General features: G+C 37.3%; 1 protein-coding gene across 1 annotated transcript in view; it reads right to left on the reverse strand.

Moving 5' to 3' along the window:
- The window catches only part of tafa5l (TAFA chemokine like family member 5, like), a 75,013-nt gene that overhangs the window by 22,933 nt on the left and 30,974 nt on the right, over window positions 1-21,106 (reverse strand). Inside the window, exon 4 of the mRNA XM_079827989.1 lies at window positions 14,496-14,623. Within this exon, the coding sequence (XP_079684115.1) occupies window positions 14,496-14,623 (128 nt within the window). The remainder of the gene's footprint in view (window positions 1-14,495; window positions 14,624-21,106) is intronic.

Raw genomic sequence — 21,106 nt, forward strand, 5'->3', positions numbered from 1 at the left:
TGGCAACCCAACGACACTAAAAAAGGTAAGAATGACATTAAATATGAACTGTTTAATGGTTTGATGCTTTAAATATAGATATATATGCAATGATAAAGCTAAATGTTTGTATTATTGATAAATACTTAAATTTGCCTTGAATTACATGGCTTGGCTAGCGATTTCTCTGACTGGCGCTAAAACGAAATTGTTGAATAAAGTTTTTTTTTTTTTTTTGCACACAAAGTGTATTCTCATCACTTCATAAAATGAATGTTGAACCAGTCACATGAACTATTTTGACAATGTCTTTCCTTTAGGGTCTTGAAAGTGTTCATTGCTGTCTATGGAGGGGTCAAAGAGCTCTGGGATTTCATCAGAAATATCTTCATTTGTGTCTGAAGATGAATGACATGAGGGCAAGGAATTAATAACAGAATTTACATTTTTGGGTGAACTGACCATTTAAATCGGTGTTCACTTTTCGCAGTGATTATTTTTTATCAGCTGATGTAATAATTATTTGAATTTGACGTTTTAACATTATTCAAAACACATTTTTAATTAGATAACTGAATTACTGTTCTCCGTGGGTTAAAAAGACCAATGGTCATTGGAAAAAACTGTTATATGAATATGAAATACTGTTGCTACCCTCTTGTAGTACATAAAGTTTTTTTTTTTTACTTGAAGTCAGGTTTGTGTAAAGGTAAAAAAATAAAGTACTGTGTTTTGCACTGTTGTATTGTAATTTTAAAATGAATAAATGTTTTGTATTGAGATGCTGGTTTACTGTTTCATGGTAGTTTTTAAATTTATAGAAAATACAGTTCAAAAATAAAAGTAGTTTGGAAAAAAAAGTAACTTAATGTGTGGCTTACAAGGAGACATTTGTAAACATTCCTTAAAAGATTATGTTGGATATACTTAAAACTATAATTTTCTAAATTGATCAAATTGAGTTGCCATTACTTAAGAGTCCAAGATGAAAACATGCAAAGTCTAATAGGATAAAAACAAATAAAATGAGTTTAAAATACTCAAAAAGCTGATGCAAATAGTTGCCTCAATTTTATTGAGTAAAACGGGCACAGTATTGAATATTTTGGAACGACACATGGGTGAATATTCTCAATTTTGGGTGTCTAATATTTTTCCTGCATGGAAAACAAGACAAAAAACATCTTATTTTGAGGTTTCAAGTTTCACATGTCTTACTATAAACATTTGTGATTTGTGAATTTATATTTTTAGTACTGTAAACCCTAACACTCAAAATACTTAATTGGTTTAAGTAGGACAAAGTTAAATTAAACAAATTAGTTCAGTTAAATGAACTGTTATGAGTATTTAGAATTTTATTTTTCTTTTGAGTTCACAGCACTGACATATTTCAAGTAAACTGAACTGTTTCTGAACTGTTCTGAATAATTTCCTTTAATTTAGACTAACTTAAGTTTAACTGAAACTGGGCTGTTTTTTTATTTAATTTCCCAGCATGCTTTGCCCATGGCACTCGAAAGGGAGAGTAAATGCTAAAATTAAGTGTTATATAATGTTTTTTTTGTGCAAGATTGATGTTAAGGGAGATTTAGTAGTGATTAATGTTTTGTTATGCTAATTTAAAAGAGTTTTTGGTAATGTGGGTTTTTGGAGAGTTGCCATTATGACGTGACAAGTGACGGGCTGCTTGGTTTGAAAGCAGGTAAGTTACATGTTTTAAGTTGCTGTACTCGTTCAGTAAGTGCTATACCATGCTATTGTTAATATGTTTACAAATTGGCATTTTCTGAATTAGTTTGTTATAGCTAGTAAAATATTTCATAACTTTCAACTTTTTTGAGTTCTGACAACTTATTAGGGTTTACAGTGAAGTAAATAAATATGTAAAACATTTATGTTAATTGCTATCAAAATGTACGAGTTAGTTAAGTTAGGAGCAATTAACATGCATGAGTACAACCTCAAAACTTGATAGTTCTGCCTACTTAGAATTACAAAAAAAAAAAGATGTAAATGATTACCCCAAACTTATTTGGGTTTACAGTGTAGAAAGAGAGATTATTGTGTAAATCGTTCAAATAGCAACTGAGCTTATTATAATGCTAAATGTTTACATTACGAGTTGCTTTTATCTTTATAAAACGAGGCAGCAAATATAGCTTTCTATATGATGCTAAAAACGAAAGCATTCCTAATATAAAAATCCTTTGCTCTCGTAAAATGATACCGCATTAAGAAAACTGACAAACCATATATTTTCATTTAAAAAAATTGCACAGCTACATCAACTCAAGCAAGTAATGAAAAGAGAACAAACAAAAACTACAGTCATCAATTTGGTTCTGTGCTTTTTTTTTGAAGTGTTGTTTGAGGTTTGTTGACAAAGGATCATGAGCTTGGAGTTAATTATTTAGTGATTATGCACAACTGAACAGGTGCAAAAATGAAAAAACAAAATTAGCCTTTAATTATACAAGGACTGAATGCATAGCAATCGTGCTAACAATGAAGAATATGATTTGTGAATATAATCATATCATAAGAAACAAATAAAACTGCATCCGTGCCATGGGCTTTATAAATCCACAGCCTGCGACAGCAGATAACAAGTTAGATAGATTTCCTAGCGTCACTCCGCCGAGAGTAAGGGTGTTTTCTTTTTTTGCTAACACCTTGCCACTTCAATTACAAAAAACACCCCACGCTGGCACTCGACTAATGTATTTCTCTCAATTATGAATAAAGGCACACACCGCTGTGTCACACAGGCCCCTTTGAGGACCCACAGAGCTGAATTTGGATGTCCTCCTCCCTACGGATGAGGCGAAGCAGAATCAAATCAGGCGACCCGCTGCGCCACGCACTCGGCTCCATAAATGTATTCAATAAAAAGAAGAGGGGAGAGGTTGAAAAGGGTACAGACTCTCAAAGGATTGCCAATTCTCCAGTGTGTCAGATATTTAGTGGCCTCTAACAGTGCAGGCGTGAGCAAACGGAGGCGGACGTGAGCGGAAAGCGAGCAGGCGGAGCGGGGGAGACGGCTCGTGGATGAGACGCTGTGTTTGCTCTGACCCTGTCGCAGCCGATCTCACCGAGACAACCCCTTCCCTAAATACAACGGCTGGCTGAAAACAATCGCCTCATTCCTCCGCACCGCTCTATCGCTCTTTCCCTCCCTCTGTACGTCTCCTCCATCCTTTCTCTCGGTAATGATGACTGTGCGGTGACAGAGCAATGCCATTACCCAGAAGAAACCGAGGCGAGGTAGAGATTAAGACGGAGAAAGACACGCCGTCAAAAAAGAAAATCACAGACAGAGAAGCGAGGGAGTAGCTTTGGTTTAAACACAGGCTTCCATTTGGAGGAAAATTCAACTTCTTTTTGCTGTTTGACTAAAATGTGTTTGCTTCATAATTGTATAGCGTAGCTTAATACAAATTGTTAAAAGCAGCTTTACAGAAACTAGAAAAATAAAGAAGATAAAAGAACAGGAAAATAATACCCCAGTGAACAAGCCTAAGGCACCAACCGCACGGAGGATGAGCTAAGAAACCGCGATGTGAAAGTATCTACATTTTGCAGAAAATAATATTTAGACACCATGTTATTCTAGCATGCATTTTACTCTTATTCCAAAGGCAATTTAGAAAGGCAAAACTGTCCAGATACACTTCTTTGGATTGACAAAGCATTGTTTGAACAAAAAAGTTAATAAAGTTAAAAAGCCTCAAGTTTAAAGGTTTAAATGCCTTACAGGGAGCTCTAGACGGACAGAATGACAGAACGATAGATAGAACATTAGAATAATAGAATGACAGACAGATTAATAGACAGATGGATAAATGGATAGATGGATGGACAGACAGACAGATGGATATATGGATGGGCAGACAGACAGTTGGATAAATAGATAGTTGGATGGACAGACAGACAGATAACTGGATAGATGGATGGGCAGACAGACAGACGAATAACTGGATAGATGGATGGGCAGACAGACAGACGAATAACTGGATAGATGGATGGGCAGACAGACAGACAGACGAATAACTGGATAGATGGATGGGCAGACAGACAGACGAATAACTGGATAGATGGATGGGCAGACAGACAGACGAATAACTGGATAGATGGATGGACAGACAGACAGACAGATGAATAACTGGATAGATGGATGGACAGACAGACAGAAGGATAAATGGATAGACGGACGGACGGACAGATAGATAGAAAGATAGATAGATAGATAGATAGATAGATAGATAGATAGATAGATAGATAGATAGATAGATAGATAGATTTTTTTGGTTACCAACATTCTTCAAAATATCTTCTTTACAGGTTATATCCTCATAAAAGGGAGGGTGAGTAAACAATGGCATTTTTTGGCTGAACTATCCTTTTAATAAAGTAATAGTTGGTATGAAACATAAGTTGCAATAGTCTTGTCTTCGCTATTGCAATGTATATCTGTGTGAAACTGAAATGTAGGACAAGACTTGATTTTGCTCATTGGGAATTGATTGGATCATTGTGGTTTGCAATGGGTCGATCTCATGTGAGTGACAGGTTGATAAAACACATCATCAGAGAATAGATGTCAATGCAAGAGGGAGGGGAAGTTATTTTGATTAAATATTATGAGGACACATGATTTGAAAAAAGATTTGCTTTCAGTGTGACTTTACTTTTGATTTCATGTTACCTATCGAATCACTCACGCAGAGAAGCTAATAAAAGCTGACAGAGAAAAACACATGTTGAGAAAACATCCGGTAAGCACATCTCATGACTCTTCCTGGGAAACATCCTTGTTCCTGCTAGAGCATTATGTTTTCGGAGACTATAAATGACATGACAGCATGACTCAGTGGTTTGTGACCGGACAGAGTTCACATGCCGCCCACTCACTCCCAAGCCCTTCTCCCCAGCCTCACTAACAGAAAACAGGACCCATTCGCACTCTCGCCCTCTATGTTTCCTATTCATATCCATCTCTGTGAATATCTCCAGAGCGCATGACATGCCAAAGCAGTGGGCTCCAGAGACTATGGCAAATTTGAACCTTTCAGCAGTTCACTAGTGAAGACAAATGGCCAGCGTGTTTAGGGGCGCTCGTGAGTGATCTGTATTAATGCCTGGCAGGGATTCAGCATGCTGCATATGCTAACTCCATTAGCGGGTCAGAACCTGGCTCCGTCTGAATCCCCTGCACGCTGGGGGGGCTGAATGTAGGAAAGTTGCAGGTGCGGCGCGTGTGTGTGCATGCAACAGCAGAAACATGGCATACATATGCACACATATGCACACATAAAAGACATAAACACATTCCGTTTGCAAATTTTTTTTTGGCCTACGAATAACTGCACTGTGTGCTTGTGTTCCGTCTGTTGCCATTGATTCGCCACCCCATGATGCATTTGCAATTCAGTCATCTTTGCATAATATGAATTCAGCAATTCTGTTACACAAATGCAATGCAATGTTGTTGCAATTTGCAACATGCACAAATGCAGTCCCACTGCAGTCTGTGACGTACATGTATTTGCAGACTAGATTTATGACTACTTGCTAAGAAATTTAAAGGGTTAGAGTTCACCCAAAAACATCATTTACTGTCCTCACACTCATGTCGCTCCAAACCCTTAAGACTTTCATTTATCTTCTTGACAGTCCATTAAACTACCACTTTGACCCTTCAAAAAGTTCATAAAGAGATCGTAGATCGTAGAAAACTAATCCATATGAATTGAGCGGTTTAGTCCAAACCTTCTGAAGAGACACAATCACTTTATATGAAGAACAGATTTTTAATTTAGTCTTTTATTTACATAAAATTCGTAAATGCACACATCAGATATGGTAAATGGAAGCTCAAGTATGCTTGCTTGATGTGGGAGAACTAATGAGGTTCATTCTCGTGTTACGCAACACGTTTGGCCAGAGGAGAACTGGCACCCCGACTGAGCCTGGTTTCTCCCAAGATTTATTTTTCTCCATTAGGGTCACCCTGATGGGGTTTTGATTTCCTTGCCGCTGTTGCCTCTGGCTTGGCGTGCTCAGTTGGGGACACTAAATTGTTCAACATTTTTCAACTAAATATCCAAATAAATCTACTTATTATACTAAATTAACCATATAAACTAAATTACTGATCTAATTACTGATCTAAAGCCCACACTGTCACTGTATGATAATTGAAATGAACTGAAGACATCCCCGTTTTCTCCAGAACGGCTATACGGCTGAATAAAATTATGTTGCATTATTTTCCTGTTTAACACTGTAAAGCTGCTTTGAAACAATCTGCATTGTTAAAAGCACTATATATAAATAAAGTTGACTTGACTTGACGTTTGAGCTTCCTCAAGAACCAATGAGGTTAATTCTTGTGTTACGCAGCACGTTTGAGCTTCCTCAAGAACCAATGAGGTTCATTCTTGTGTTACGCAACACGTTTGAGCTTCAGCAAGAACCAATGAGGTTCATTATTGTGTTACGCAACATGTTTGAGCTTCAGCAAGAACCAATGAGGTTCATTCTTGTGTTACGCAGCACGTTTGAGCTTCCTCAAGAACCAATGAGGTTCATTCTTGTGTTACGCAGCACGTTTGAGCTTCCTCAAGAACCAATGAGGTTCATTCTCGTGTTACGCAACATGTTTGAGCTTCAGCAAGAACCAATGAGGTTCATTATTGTGTTACGCAACACATTTGAGCTTCCTCAAGAACCAATGAGGTTCATTATTGTGTTAAGCAACACATTTGAGCTTCCTCAAGAACCAATGAGGTTCATTCTTGTGTTACGCAACATGTTTGAGCTTCAGCAAGAACCAATGAGGTTCATTCTTGTGTTGCGCAGCACGTTTGAGCTTCCTCAAGAACCAATGAGGTTCTTTCTCGTGTTACGCAACACATTTGAGCTTCCTCAAGAACCAATGAGGTTCATTCTTGTGTTACACAACACGTTTGAGCTTCCTCAAGAACCAATGAGGTTCATTCTTGTGTTACGCAAAACATTTGAGCTTCATCAAGAACCAATGAGGTTCATTCTTGTGTTACGCAACACGTTTGAGCTTCCACAAGAACCAATGAGGTTCATTATTGTGTTACGCAACATGTTTGAGCTTCCTCAAGAACCAATGAGGTTCATTCTTGTGTTACGCAACACGTTTGAGCTTCCTCAAGAACCAATGAGGTTCATTCTTGTGTTACGCAACACGTTTGAGCTTCCACAAGAACCAATGAGGTTCATTATTGTGTTACGCAACATGTTTGAGCTTCCTCAAGAACCAATGAGGTTCATTCTTGTGTTATGCAACACGTTTGAGCTTCCTCAAGAACCAATGAGGTTCATTCTTGTGTTACGCAAAACATTTGAGCTTCATCAAGAACCAATGAGGTTCATTCTTGTGTTACGCAACACTTTTGAGCTTCCACAAGAACCAATGAGGTTCATTATTGTGTTACGCAACATGTTTGAGCTTCCTCAAGAACCAATGAGGTTCATTCTTGTGTTACGCAGCACGTTTGAGCTTCATCAAGAACCAATGAGGTTCATTCTTGTGTTACGCAAAACATTTGAGCTTCATCAAGAACCAATGAGGTTCATTATTGTGTTACGCAACATGTTTGAGCTTCAGCAAGAACCAATGAGGTTCATTCTTGTGTTATGCAACACGTTTGAGCTTCATCAAGAACCAATGAGGTTTATTCTTGTGTTACGCAACACGTTTGAGCTTCCACAAGAACCAATGAGGGTCATTCTTGTGTTACGCAGCACGTTTGAGCTTCCTCAAGAACCAATGAGGTTCATTCTTGTGTTACGCAACACGTTTGAGCTTTCTCAAGAACCAATGAGGTTCATTCTTGTGTTACGCAAAACATTTGAGCTTCCTCAAGAACCAATGAGGTTCATTCTTGAGTTACGCAACACGTTTGAGCTTCCTCAAGAACCAATGAGGTTCATTCTTGTGTTACGCAAAACATTTGAGCTTCATCAAGAACCAATGAGGTTCATTCTTGTGTTACGCAACACGTTTGAGCTTCCTCAAGAACCAATGAGGTTCATTCTCATGTTACGCAACCCGTTTGAGCTTCCTCAAGAACCAATGAGGTTCATTCTTGTGTTACGCAAAACATTTGAGCTTCATCAAGAACCAATGAGGTTCATTCTTGTGTTACGCAACACGTTTGAGCTTCCTCAAGAACCAATGAGGTTCATTCTTGTGTTATGCAACACGTTTGAGCTTCCTCAAGAACCAATGAGGTTCATTCTTGTGTTACGCAACACGTTTGAGCTTCAGCAAGAACCAATGAGGTTCATTCTTGTGTTACGCAACACGTTTGAGCTTCAGCAAGAACCAATGAGGTTCATTCTTGTGTTACGCAACATGTTTGAGCTTCAGCAAGAACCAATGAGGTTCATTCTTGTGTTACGCAACATGTTTGAGCTTCCACAGGAACCAATGAGGTTCATTCTTGTGTTACGCAACACGTTTGAGCTTCCACAAGAACCAATAAGGTTAATTCTTGTGTTACGCAACACGTTTGAGCTTCAGCAAGAACCAATGAGGTTCATTCTTGTGTTACGCAACACGTTTGAGCTTCCACAAGAACCAATGAGGTTAATTCTCATGTTACGCAACATGTTTGAGCTTTCACAGGAACCAATGAGGTTCATTCTTGTGTTACGCAACACGTTTGAGCTTCCACAAGAACCAATGAGGTTAATTCTCATGTTACGCAACACGTTTGAGCTTCAGCAAGAACCAATGAGGTTCATTCTTGTGTTACGCAACACGTTTGAGCTTCAGCAAGAACCAGTGAAGCTCTCACACAGTTCTGTTTATATTCGCTGATCAATGTTTATATGTGAATAAAGGCCTAAATTCAATCTGTTCATCCTAAAGTGATAGAGTGTCTTCAGTAATTGTGGACTAAACCGCTCAATTCATGTGGATTAGTTTTACGATCTCTTTATGAATTTTTAGAAGCGTCAAAGTGGTAGTTGCGTAGCTGTAAATGGAGGGACAGAAATCTCTCAGATTACATAAAAAATATCTTCATTTGTGTTCTGAAGATGAACGAAAGTCTTTCTGGTTTGGAACGACATGAGGGTGAGTAACTGATGACCATTTTTTTTTTCATTTTTGAGTGAACTATCCCTTTAAGAATGTCTGCTTACAGAATAGTCATACAATGGTTAATCACACATCTTTTTGGAATATATAATTCTGATGACAAATCATGACAAAATATGGTCAAACATTTTCTATAATGAACACTATAATGTACATTTAAAAATAAAATCAAAATTGAATTAATAAAAAAAATTGTCATTGTAAGTGATCAAGGTTTGGCTGGTTAGAATGACAGCCATGCAATATTAGTTGTGTATTCTGACTAAAAAAATCTGTTTTGCAAGAAACAAATGTATTAGTAATTTTTCATTATAATATAGTAGTGTTACTTTTTTGGAAAGCTCTCAAAGCTATGATATAGACTTACATTAACTTTATTTATAATATTTGAGCTGTGCAGCTGCCATGGAGATGAATGGCAATGCTAATGGATAACTTTCTCCAGATATTACAAGCAACCTTTTTCCTATAGCTGTGCTAGTTTCATTTTTCTCAAACCACTCTGTGGTCTTTTTCATCTTACATAATAAAATAATAAAATTCAAATCAATATTTCATGTCCCCTTTTTTATTTATGTGGTAAGCAGTCATGTAATAAGTGATAATATACATACAGTCAGGCATTAGCACACAAAACCCTTTAGCGTGATATAAGAGCCTTCATCTTTGTGCCAGGGTCATGACCACACTATTGAACATTGTTTTGTGATAAAGAACATTGTTTGTGCATTTTCAGTAAATCTTTTGTAATTTAACTCCAGCAAATATGTACATCTCCTTTGGCATTATTAACCATGTAATGCCTGATTTTCAGAATAATAGTCAGACAAATCTAATATTTTTATATGGAACAGTTCATTGAGCCTTTAGACAAAAAAAGCATGTCTTTTGGTAACACTTTAGTTTAGGGTCCAATACTCACTATAACAGAGTTGCTTATAGCATGCATATCACTAGGATATTGGCTGTTTATTAGTACTTATGAAGCAGATATTAATGCCTTAGTCTGCATGACCTTATTCTACATCCCTTAATCTGCCCCCAATTCTTACTCAATACCTAAAAGAATAAGAAGTTTATTGAGACAAAAGCCATAGATAATAGTTAGTTAAAAGAGAGAATTGGACCCTTATCTAAAGTGTGACCTGTTTTTTATGTTTTGTATTATATTTCATACATCAGGCCTTTATGGCTCATATAATATGCTATAGTGAGAACGAAGTTCGTACTTGAAAAAAACAACAACAAAAAAACACTGTTCATTCAAAGGGCCCAAACTGAGCAAAAATACGCAATTTGGTGCAGTTGCTGATATTTATAAGGCCAAAACTTAAGATGAAATTCTGATAATTTTTTTATATAAATCAATGAGAAATGTACAAAGTTACTTGCATAAAATGCATTTAAATATAAGTTGTTATGCTATATCTCCCAATAATGTCTTTTAGTTTTATGATCAAAGCTCTAGTTTTGGCAAAACGTATAATGCAATGTGATACAATGTTGATTCAGAGATGTACAAATAAACATTGGTCAAAAGCCATATTTAATACTCACGTTTTAACATGTCGTATGGATGAATCAAGTAAACCTAAGTTGCTTCAGTCCAGTAAATATTTATCTTTAAATTACTTTTACTTTATAAAAGAAGCCATTAAAGATTTTGCAGTAAAATGGTCTAAAATGTATTATGAATATATCAGCATTATACCGACTGCCCTGTTTTCTAGATATCACCATTAGCCATAGAAAAACCCATATGGGTCAGCAACTGCAACATCATTTCATTTTTCATTGCTTTGTTATGAAGTACAACCTTCTTTATTCCAGCTCCACTGATTTATGAACCACCTGCTTCACTTGGTAATCATACTCTTGCTAATTTCCTGCTAGACCTCACAATAGCGGCCATAACACTTTTCCAGAAGCATATCTTTCTATAGCGGTCACGAATCTGCTGGAAACTGCCTCTGCGGACACTGTAACACAGTAGCATTCAGTCCACCATAAAAAGCGTGATTTTGAAAGGATACACACACTCTCACACAGACACACACACAAACTAATCGCAATCACCCGCAAATGGACACTTATCCATAATCACACACATACGTAAAAATCTGTACACACACAGATACATTTCAACTCAATACACACTCATATAAGTAAACAACTCCCATGCAAACTCCTCTCCGCTGTCAGATTAGATTATACTGTGCAGGAAACAGGGGCATGAAATCAGCGGCAGCTGCCCCGGGCTGAGAGACACAAGGCTGCAGGCACATGCACACACAGATTAGACACACACACATGCCTACACAACGACATACACGCACTAACCAATGCTGCGAGGAGACAGACACACAAGAAGGTCAGAACGAGAGAGGCAAATTCCACTCAAAAGTGAGCGCCTAACTCATTTCCAAGGGCAAGACATATGTCACTGCCACTTATTATGGATCCTTGATAACATAGCAGCAACAATTATACCTACAGCTGTAGCAAATTAAACTTTTGTGTAAAATATTTCCTCTTCATCTAGCACTTGGTAAAACATTTTTTACAGAAAAGTATATTTCCCATTTAGTCCTTGAGTGCATGCGGATGGTTTAAATACCAAGTAATATATTAAATTAGCTCAGGTTTTTAAATGAATTGCGGCATTATCATGTGATCATGAATGACAAAATGACTTCCTTTGCATGTGCACTTCACTAACGGCCTCCTTTCCGCAGTGCCCTTCAAATTTGCAAAAATGCAATTTGAAAGTTGCCCAGAGAAAGAGTGAGAAAAAGAGAGAGGTAGAATGAATGAAAAATAAGATAATCTTAAAGTCAACTTGAAATTTTAAGAGTGAATTCTACAAAAAAAATATATATATATTTTATGCATCAGAAATTGATTGGATTGTGAAAAGTGGGTGTTAAAACCTTGGCGCAAGTTACTATATATATATATATATCTTAAAAAATTAATAATGTGCACTATAAGTAAACAAGGTCAATTCTGATTTAATGTTGACTTTGAATGAACATGCGAACGCACAAAAAGCAAAGGCACACATGCAAACGTTGCACAAAAAGCCGTAAATATGCACACAGCCATGAACACACACACCCTCAGCAACACATGAATGATTTCAGCTATTCTGACTGAATGGCACAACCCCTCTAACCCGAGCAGAGCGGACTTGTTTAATATGCAGCCTCGCTTCCTCCATATCCCCTTTTCTTTCCAAAAACACCCTCTAATACAGCATAATTGCTCCTTGTCATTTTGTGCACAGCAACTCAAAAAAACAGAATGACTCAAGACATTATGGGGCGGGAGCCTGCAGGGTCAGCACAGCCCAAACACCCCCTGAGCTCAGCACTTATGCCTGTGATGTACGCAACGCATTACAAACAACGAATCACACCACAGAGCCCAATCCATCTCCCGTACAGCCACTCACACAAGCAGGAGCCTGTCAAGATGAATTAAAAAAAAAAAAAGGTGATTTCGTCCCACGCACTTTTCTGAGACAGCACCCCAATTTGAATCTCAATTCATGCCGAATGCACAACATAAAAGTGTTATAATTTTCTCAACGGATATAGGCAAACGTTGTTGATAAGCAATTGAAATACTACAAGGAATTCAGAAGTTTGGAGTCGATAAGGAGTTGTCGATGTTTTTGAAACCATTTCTGTTTAAAAACACATTATAAACAGTAATATTTCAAATTTCAAGCTATTTGAATATATTTTAAAATGTATTTTATTCCTGTGATGCAAAGCTGTATTTTTCAGCATCATTACTCCAGTTTTCAGTGTCACATGATCCTTCAGAAATCACTCTAATATGATGATTTGCTGCTCAAGAAACAAATCAGTTCTTATAGATGTTGAAAACAGTTGTGCTGCATAATATTTTTGTGGAAATTATTTAAAAAAATTCAGGATTCACTAATGAATAGAAAGTTCAAATAGCATTTATTTGAAAATGAAATCTTCTGGAACATCATGAATATCTTTACTGTCTCTTTTGATCAATTTAAGTATTAATTTCTTCTTAAAAAAACTTTCTGACTCTAAACTTTTGAAAGGTATATACTATATATACATATACAGTGGCCAAGGAAAATTGACATCTTCACCCTTTATTTAAATATGAAAAATGTGTTAATTTTGTAGGTATATTGCGCAGTTGTGCATGGAGTCAATCATTTTATTTGTGATAATGCAATGAAATTTGCCAATTTGTGCAAAGATTTTGGCCAGGCTGCCATACAAAGAAATTATGAACACATGCAAAAACAAGCGAGAACCAACAAATTATTAATAACTGATTATGTTGTTGTCAATGTATGCTTTTTGTATTTCAATGCATTCTGTTTTTTGCACAGTAAAATAAAACCAGTAATAGTAATAAAAGTAAAAGCTGTAGAGGATAGTGTTTTGTTTTTCCTTCATATTTAAAATATTAAAAAAAGAAAGAAAATATTGTCCTCGTATGATTTGAATGGCTTAATCGAATTTGTACGGTCCAACAAGAAATATACCCTCCCCTCCGGTCATCACTTTTGCCCACTACTGTATACAGTGTAAAGGGTGGTAAATACCTTTGCAGGAATAAATAGAAGAAGAGCATCTTATTAACACTAAATGCAAATAGTTATTGATGCTATTCAATTGAAGTGTAAATAAAAGTCCTATCCTATTATACTAACAGTAAAATATATGAGCAATGCTTTGCACTGGCTTTGCATTCAGCTTACTACTTTTTATTACACTGCACACCGAAATACTTTATTCTGATTGGTCAATCTCTGCATTGTGCTATAAATTATTTCAAGCATAAGAACCATTAAACGATAATTGACTGTTGTCCCAGTAGTCACTCACATCACTCTGAGGGGTCTTTCTTCTCACATAATTGTGTCCGTTTACATGAAATATCGCTCAGTCAGGTGGTAATTATGACAAAATAATACATACAAAACCCCTACACATCGCCTTGTGGTCTTGATCACCCCATCAGGGTTTATTTTGCAATTATGATAGGCTGACTCTACATTAACCCTTACATAATAACTTCCATTAATACATAACGAGCAAACATTATTTACTGCTTAACAGATCAGTAGCTGAACTACAATACATTAAAATATAAACATATATGAATATGTAAGATGTCTAATGATGCATATCTATCTGAATGCACATTAACTAATGATCTGTTAAGCATTATATAAAGAAATAATGTTGGTTAATGAAAGTCATTAGCACGTGTTATCCAATGAGCTGAAACACAGGTGGTGTGAATGATGCAACATTGCTTCAACTAAGTGAATAAATGAAATGTTACAGATATTTAGAACGTGTCTCACCGTGACGGTTTTGATGCGGCCGCCGCCTTTGGTGCAGGTCCATCCGGAGCGATTGAAGAGCAGGCCACAGATCTCGCCCTCTGAACATGGGGACATCTCACACCACTGCTTGCTTTTCACTATCCGGGCTACAAACACACAAATACAGAAGTTTTTTAAGCAACACTGCCTTAATAAAGGGATAGTTCACCCAAATAGGAAAATTCTGTCATCATTTACTCACCCTCATGTTGTTCCAAACCTGTATGAATTTCTTTCTTCATATTTTTACGAATATGAGTAACCAAATAGTTGACGGGTAAACAATAGGAAGTTAATGTTTGGTTACAAACATTCTTCAAAATATCTTCCTTTGTGTTTAGCAGAGCAAAGAAATTTAGGGTGAGTAAATGATGACATTTTTCATTTTTGGGCAAACTATTCCTTTAACTCTGTGACTCTTGGGTCAGATTTGACTAATAATAAATGTTACATTCAGTATTGTTGGTACGGAGCCACTAAAGGGACATGGTGATGGAAAAAATATCAGATGGAAAAATGTATTTAAATGGTTTTGTGTTTTCTCACAAATTATTTTCACTCCCTCAAAAACGTTGCATTTCCTCGTAAAAAAATTGCCTTCCCCCAAGAATCTTTGCGTTCGCTCACAAAGAACTCAAAAATGTTGTAAACGAATGCAACATTTTCTCTGGGCAGAGCCCGCAAAAGCATTGACTTACCGTATTGTTCTGAATATAAGACGACCCCCCTTTTTCAAGATGTACCTTGTGGAAAAATACTTTTTGAAGACCAAATCTTGTATTTTATAAATATTTTATTTTTATAAAGAAAATGCTTTTGTTTCAAAATAATTTTCATATTTAAATTTTTGTATTGAAAGTATGTTCAACCGATCACATTTAAAAAGAAACACTTTTTTGGCATACCATAAAAATAACCTGTAGCCCATCTGAATTATATAACAATTAAGGCCTGTTCACACCGGGATGATTTCCGACGATTTCCGTGGCAAAACACCAGGTGTAAAAGCGTAATTCTTAAGAAAACGCCTCGGGCGCGTAAAAAACTGGCCGACCAATGAGATTGCTGCACAAAACAGTCTTGCCGAGCACACATTGATACGACGAAGAAGTAGTAAGTAGACAAAGAAGAAGATGAGCTGCTAATGCTGCTTGCCAGTTAGCAAAAAGTGTGTAAATGGTTTTGGTCATAGACATAGTATGTCTATGGTTTTGGCAAGCACGTAAATACTGTCTCTCTTCTTCTTCTGAGTGACAAGCGAGTGCCAGAAGCGTAAAGTGCCGCAGCATCACCTTGTGTACCGGGAGCACTATCTACTGAATTTGCACGTTCACTCGGCGCATCGCCAGTGAAAATCGCTTGGGTGTGAACACTCAAGACGCGCCGAAAAAATCACGCAAAACGCTGGCGATAAGCGCGCGCGATATTCGTCCCGGTGTGTACAGGCCTTTAGGCTATCCATTCAGCCTGGTCTTACCAGACTCTCATACATTTAATTTGTACAGAGAGTCTGGCCACTCTCCATTGACAAGCGTTTACTTTCTTGAAGGCGTGTACTCTGTTGAAGTTTAAAACTATTGGATCTGCCCAGAGCCACTCTGGATCTGCCATAACCAATCACTAACATTTGGTCGTGACGTATGTCATGCGTTGGCCTTAGTCAACTCCTTCACCACTAACGGAGCGAGCTGAAAAATCAAACTTTTCATGAACCCCATGGGGAGGAGGGCCACAGCATCATGTCCACAACAAAACTCAGCTAAGATTGTTCTTGCTCCGGCTTTAACTTCTGGATATTCGGCAGCGTTGCCACAACGGACCGAATGGCTACACTTACATCTTTCTCCGCCGACATTACTGAACTACAACTCAAACTAGCGCACGACATCAACGTCATCATTCAGCCACTCCCTCTGTTCGCTGATTGGACCAGTTAAAATAAAGTGGGTCCGACTGTCTTTCTGCGTTCACAATCTCTGACAGACTGCATTTCTTGGCACACCCGTTTTACGCGTATTTGGCGCCACCTATTGTTGCGGGTGTATTATTGACATGTCAAGTCTAGACCCTGAATATAAGACGAATCTGTTTTTTCAGATACGTTTCTAAGAAAACAGCGCTGCCTTATAATCGGAACAATACGGTTTGTTTTTCTCTGATCTCCTTTTTTCCATCATGTCCCTTTAACGCAGGGGTCTCAAACTCATTTTACCTGGGGGCCGCTGGAGGCAGACTCTGGGTCAGGCTGGGCCGCATCAAGTATTCCACATAAAAAGTTTTTCAAGTATACAAAAAAAAAGTAACAAAACTGATCCAATCTTCTCAATGTTTATTATTAACAGTTCTTCAACATGAATGTTTCTTCTGAACATGAACTGTTCCTATGAATTTTAACTAAATATAGCCTATAGAAATTAAATCATGTAATATGAAATAATGAATGATTTTAATTTAATTTTAAATAACAGACTAATTCACCGCAAGGCCGTAACCAGGTCAAACTTTCAAAAAAATCTTTTTGGGACTATTTGTAAACAATATTTGCATTAATTTGCGTCAAATATATTATTAATCCCGATATTCTTCGCATGAGTGAGTGAATAAATACATAGATCCGCAAAACTCTTTTGAATTCTCTAGTGGTCTGGTGGTAGAATTTTTGTCAACCGTGTCAAAGGTTCCGGGTTCTAATCCGCTCTCATATAGTTTTTCTTCATTAAAATCAAAGATGTTCATCAATGATTGTATAATAAGACCATGGACACGTTTGCATTTTGTTTTGTGATTTCACCGGAAAGAATAGAGTCTCTCTCAGCAACGGCATTTAGCGATAGATTGACACGCTCGTCTGTGTGTGAAGACTGTGCAGTGTGCACGAGCCAAAAGAGAACGTAAACCCCGCATACTTTGATTTGATTGGCCATCTTAATCATTTTGACATTGACGAGCACTGTTAGACCACATTCGTTTCAACTGTCTGATCAGCTTTGTTCGTCTGTTCCTGTCAATCACACAGTGTCAACCAATTATACTGCATGAGGGAGGGGCGAGCCAACTCTCTCTCTCTCTCTCTCTCTCTCTCACACACACACACACACACACACACACACACACACACACACACACACACACACACACACACACACACACACACACACAAAGGAGACAGCTAGCGCGGCAATGTGCGGGCCGCACTAACACTAAACTTTGATGTCAAGAAGGGGGCCACAAAATATCATCCTGCGGGCCGCGAGTTTGAGAACCCTGCTTTAACGGCTCTGTGTAACGGAGTAACAAAGTTTCTATGAAAATAAATCAATATGACCGACGTTATACATAAAAACACATCAAATCAATTGCAACTTGTGAACAATAATCTGCTGCATTAAAACAGTTGTTTAGTAAAGTGCTGTACTTTTGTTCCCATGTAGTGTACAACATCATATGTGGGGCTAAATTATTAGAAAATGTAAGACAAATTTGATCATTCAAACAACAACTTAAGGCTGCATAACATGCAGAAAGGTCCACGGTGATAACGGTTCAAAAAGGCTCAAATTCAAACTTTTTAAAAATAAAAATAAAAACTATTTAAGAAATAATATAAATGTGCTTTATGTTTGTTATGATATTCTTGACACAAAGTTTGCAATGTGGTATTTCTATATTCTTTAACAAAAAAGGGTCAAATGTGACGATGAAATTTGGAAAATGGCAACACGTCTGTCATTTTACACCATTTTTTCTTTTAATGGGTTTTTATGAAAGATTTTTGTTACTACAACCCTTTGAGATCCAACAGGCATCGCAAAAAACCACCCAACCTTTATATTCAACATAAAATATGGATTTGTGTATGAAAGTGGATTTGAGATTATGGCAAAGTCATGCATGTTTCAGTAAGCAGCCTGCAGGCCCCTGATTCACTGCACACTTCATTATCTTCACGTTGTAGAACCCAAACCATCAAACAACTCAAAGAGAGCTACATCAGACATGTGTATGCACTGAGGCTCCCGCTTTCAGTTCTCTTGTTTGCTCTGTAGATCCATGTAAAATTCCATAAACCCCTGCTGTTCCTGTGCTTCAGACACAGATCAACCAGTGTTCAGAAGGTGACGGGAACAAAACAGGTCAAAGAGGATGTGGAGCATCAGACAATCAGAAGATGGCTGCGTCTCGCCTGCACACCAGGAAAGAACAATAACAAATGAGATCCCTGTAATATTCTCCAAGATAGCAGTTGCCTCTGTGTCTCAGATGTTTCCACTGAAAGAAATCCCGCAGTTATCCCTTGTATATCTAGGGAATCAGAAAAGATCTCAAACTCGGTTCAGATTTCCCAGAACTCAAACATTTCTCATCATATTCTTCCAAGCTAAATGAGGTATAATCTTACTACGAGTCAACAAATAAATCATTTTTGTTTCTATTTTTGATTTCCCTGAAGAAAGTTGATACTTAAACGAAACTGAACATGGATGTGCACAGAATACATTTCCAGGATTATCCTAAAATTCTACAAAATCCTCAATTTCATTAATATACCATTCCCCGTGAGACCTCAGTTCCTTGATTACTCTGTCCATGCAATTTTCTGCGCACAAAGGCTCGGCTTCTTTTTAGAAATTCCCTGTCACCAGACGCTTAAGATATGTTTACAACCATTTTCTTGATCTGAAACACAGCATGCCTTTCATGGCAGTTCTTATGAATATTGAGTGTGAAGACGTTATCAAAGCACCATCCCTGAATTTATCAAAGTGAAGTGGCGCCGGTGAAATGAAGGATTATGTCTTTAAACCGATCCCGAGCAAAAGCTGTGGATGGCCGAGCCAGCTCTACAGATCTCATCCAAGTCCTGCTGTCCCTGGGGGGGCCAAAACAATCAAATCCATCCCACATCACATAAACAAGCCTCCCTCTGAGGGACAGTATTCAAAAGCACAAATACAACTGGGCCATGAAGAAGGAAAACAAAGAGCGCTAAAGAAAATCAATGGGCTTAAATGAGGCTGGAATGCTTCAGCGGGGTATTTAGCGCACAGTCGGTCAGGGTGTCTGAGCCGTGATGCCTCATGCTGAGGAATGGCTATATTGAGGTAACGCTTGTGATTACACACTCACACCAGTTGGAATCTAGTTGAAAGAAGTACTGGGGTGTGTGGACTAGTTTTAACATCTATGAGAAATATCTGCTGAAAGCACATGCATGCTATCTTTGGGCATGATCTTGGCCCAACATGTGAAACAGATCAAATGAAAAACATCTTGCTGCTATTGTACCAAGTAAAACTTGGAACTACTACTCATAATATTATTAGAATTGACTTTTGCTGATAGGGAACTTATACTGTATCATTAGTGATCTGAACTAGTACTTATACTAGCACTCGGATAACTTTAAACTTGCAGTCATACTAGCCCTAGTACTGCTATATGTAATGTTCATTGTAAAAATAATACTATATTCTATCTAGAACAGATTTTAAATCTGTACTCATTCTAGCAGTAATATTAAAGGGTTATTTCACCCAAAAATGAAAATTCTGTCATTAATTACTTACCCTCATGTCGTTGGACACCCGTAAGACCTCCGTTCATCTTCGGAACAGAAATGAAGATATTTTAGTTGAAATCTGATGGCTCTGAAAGTCCTCCATTGGCACAATGGACTTTACACTCTCAAGACCCATAAAAGGTACTAAAGACGTCGTTACAAAGTCCATCTCACTACAGTGGTTCTAAAATAACTTTATGAATCGGCGACAATAGTTTTTGTGCACAAAAAAAACCCTAATTAATGACTTATATAGTGATGACGATTTCAAAACAAAGCATCATGAAGCTTCGAAGCGTTATGAATCAGTGAGCCGAATCATCCACAGCGTTCACATCATCCAAACGAACCAAACTCTGACGTCAATCGAACCCGGGTGCACACCAAAGGGGCTAGTGTGAAAGCGCCCTTATTCAAATGAACCGCACTAACAGAGCAATCGCAACAGGGTTTGTTTTAATCAAACCAAACATGCCAAGTGTGAACACACCCTGATTTAGCACTCATACTCATATCACTTGTGCTGACTTTGAACTAGAACCAAAAACTAGCAATAGAACTGGCTTTTAATTAGTACACCTACTAGCCCTAATACTGAATTTGATTTAGCACTCATACTAACACTAGTACTGTCTTTTTGAACTAGTACTGACTTTTTAATTAACCTGCTGTCTTCATTATTTAATGTACATCTGATTGAATCTGTCATGAAAATAAGTTATTACAGCCACCAGTTAAATGTTTAAATTTCAACGACAATTATATCATTAAAATGTTCATATAAAAAACGCTTTATGCAGTTTAAATGTTTATATACAACAATTTTGTTTTATTTGAGTGCTGATTATTGATTAATTTTCTTAATGAATTAATTGATTACTAAATAAAATGTCTCGGTTATGCATGTAGCCCTCGTTCCCTGAAGGAGGGAAAAGAGATGTACATCAAACGTGACCGACTGAAAGGGAACTCATTTTCACTTTTCGGCAAATTAAAAAATGATGTTTTTTGGTTTTAGTAAAAAAAGAAA

Source organism: Gobio gobio (assembly GCF_949357685.1).
Source record: "Gobio gobio genome assembly, chromosome: 10".
NCBI lineage: Eukaryota > Metazoa > Chordata > Actinopteri > Cypriniformes > Gobionidae > Gobio > Gobio gobio.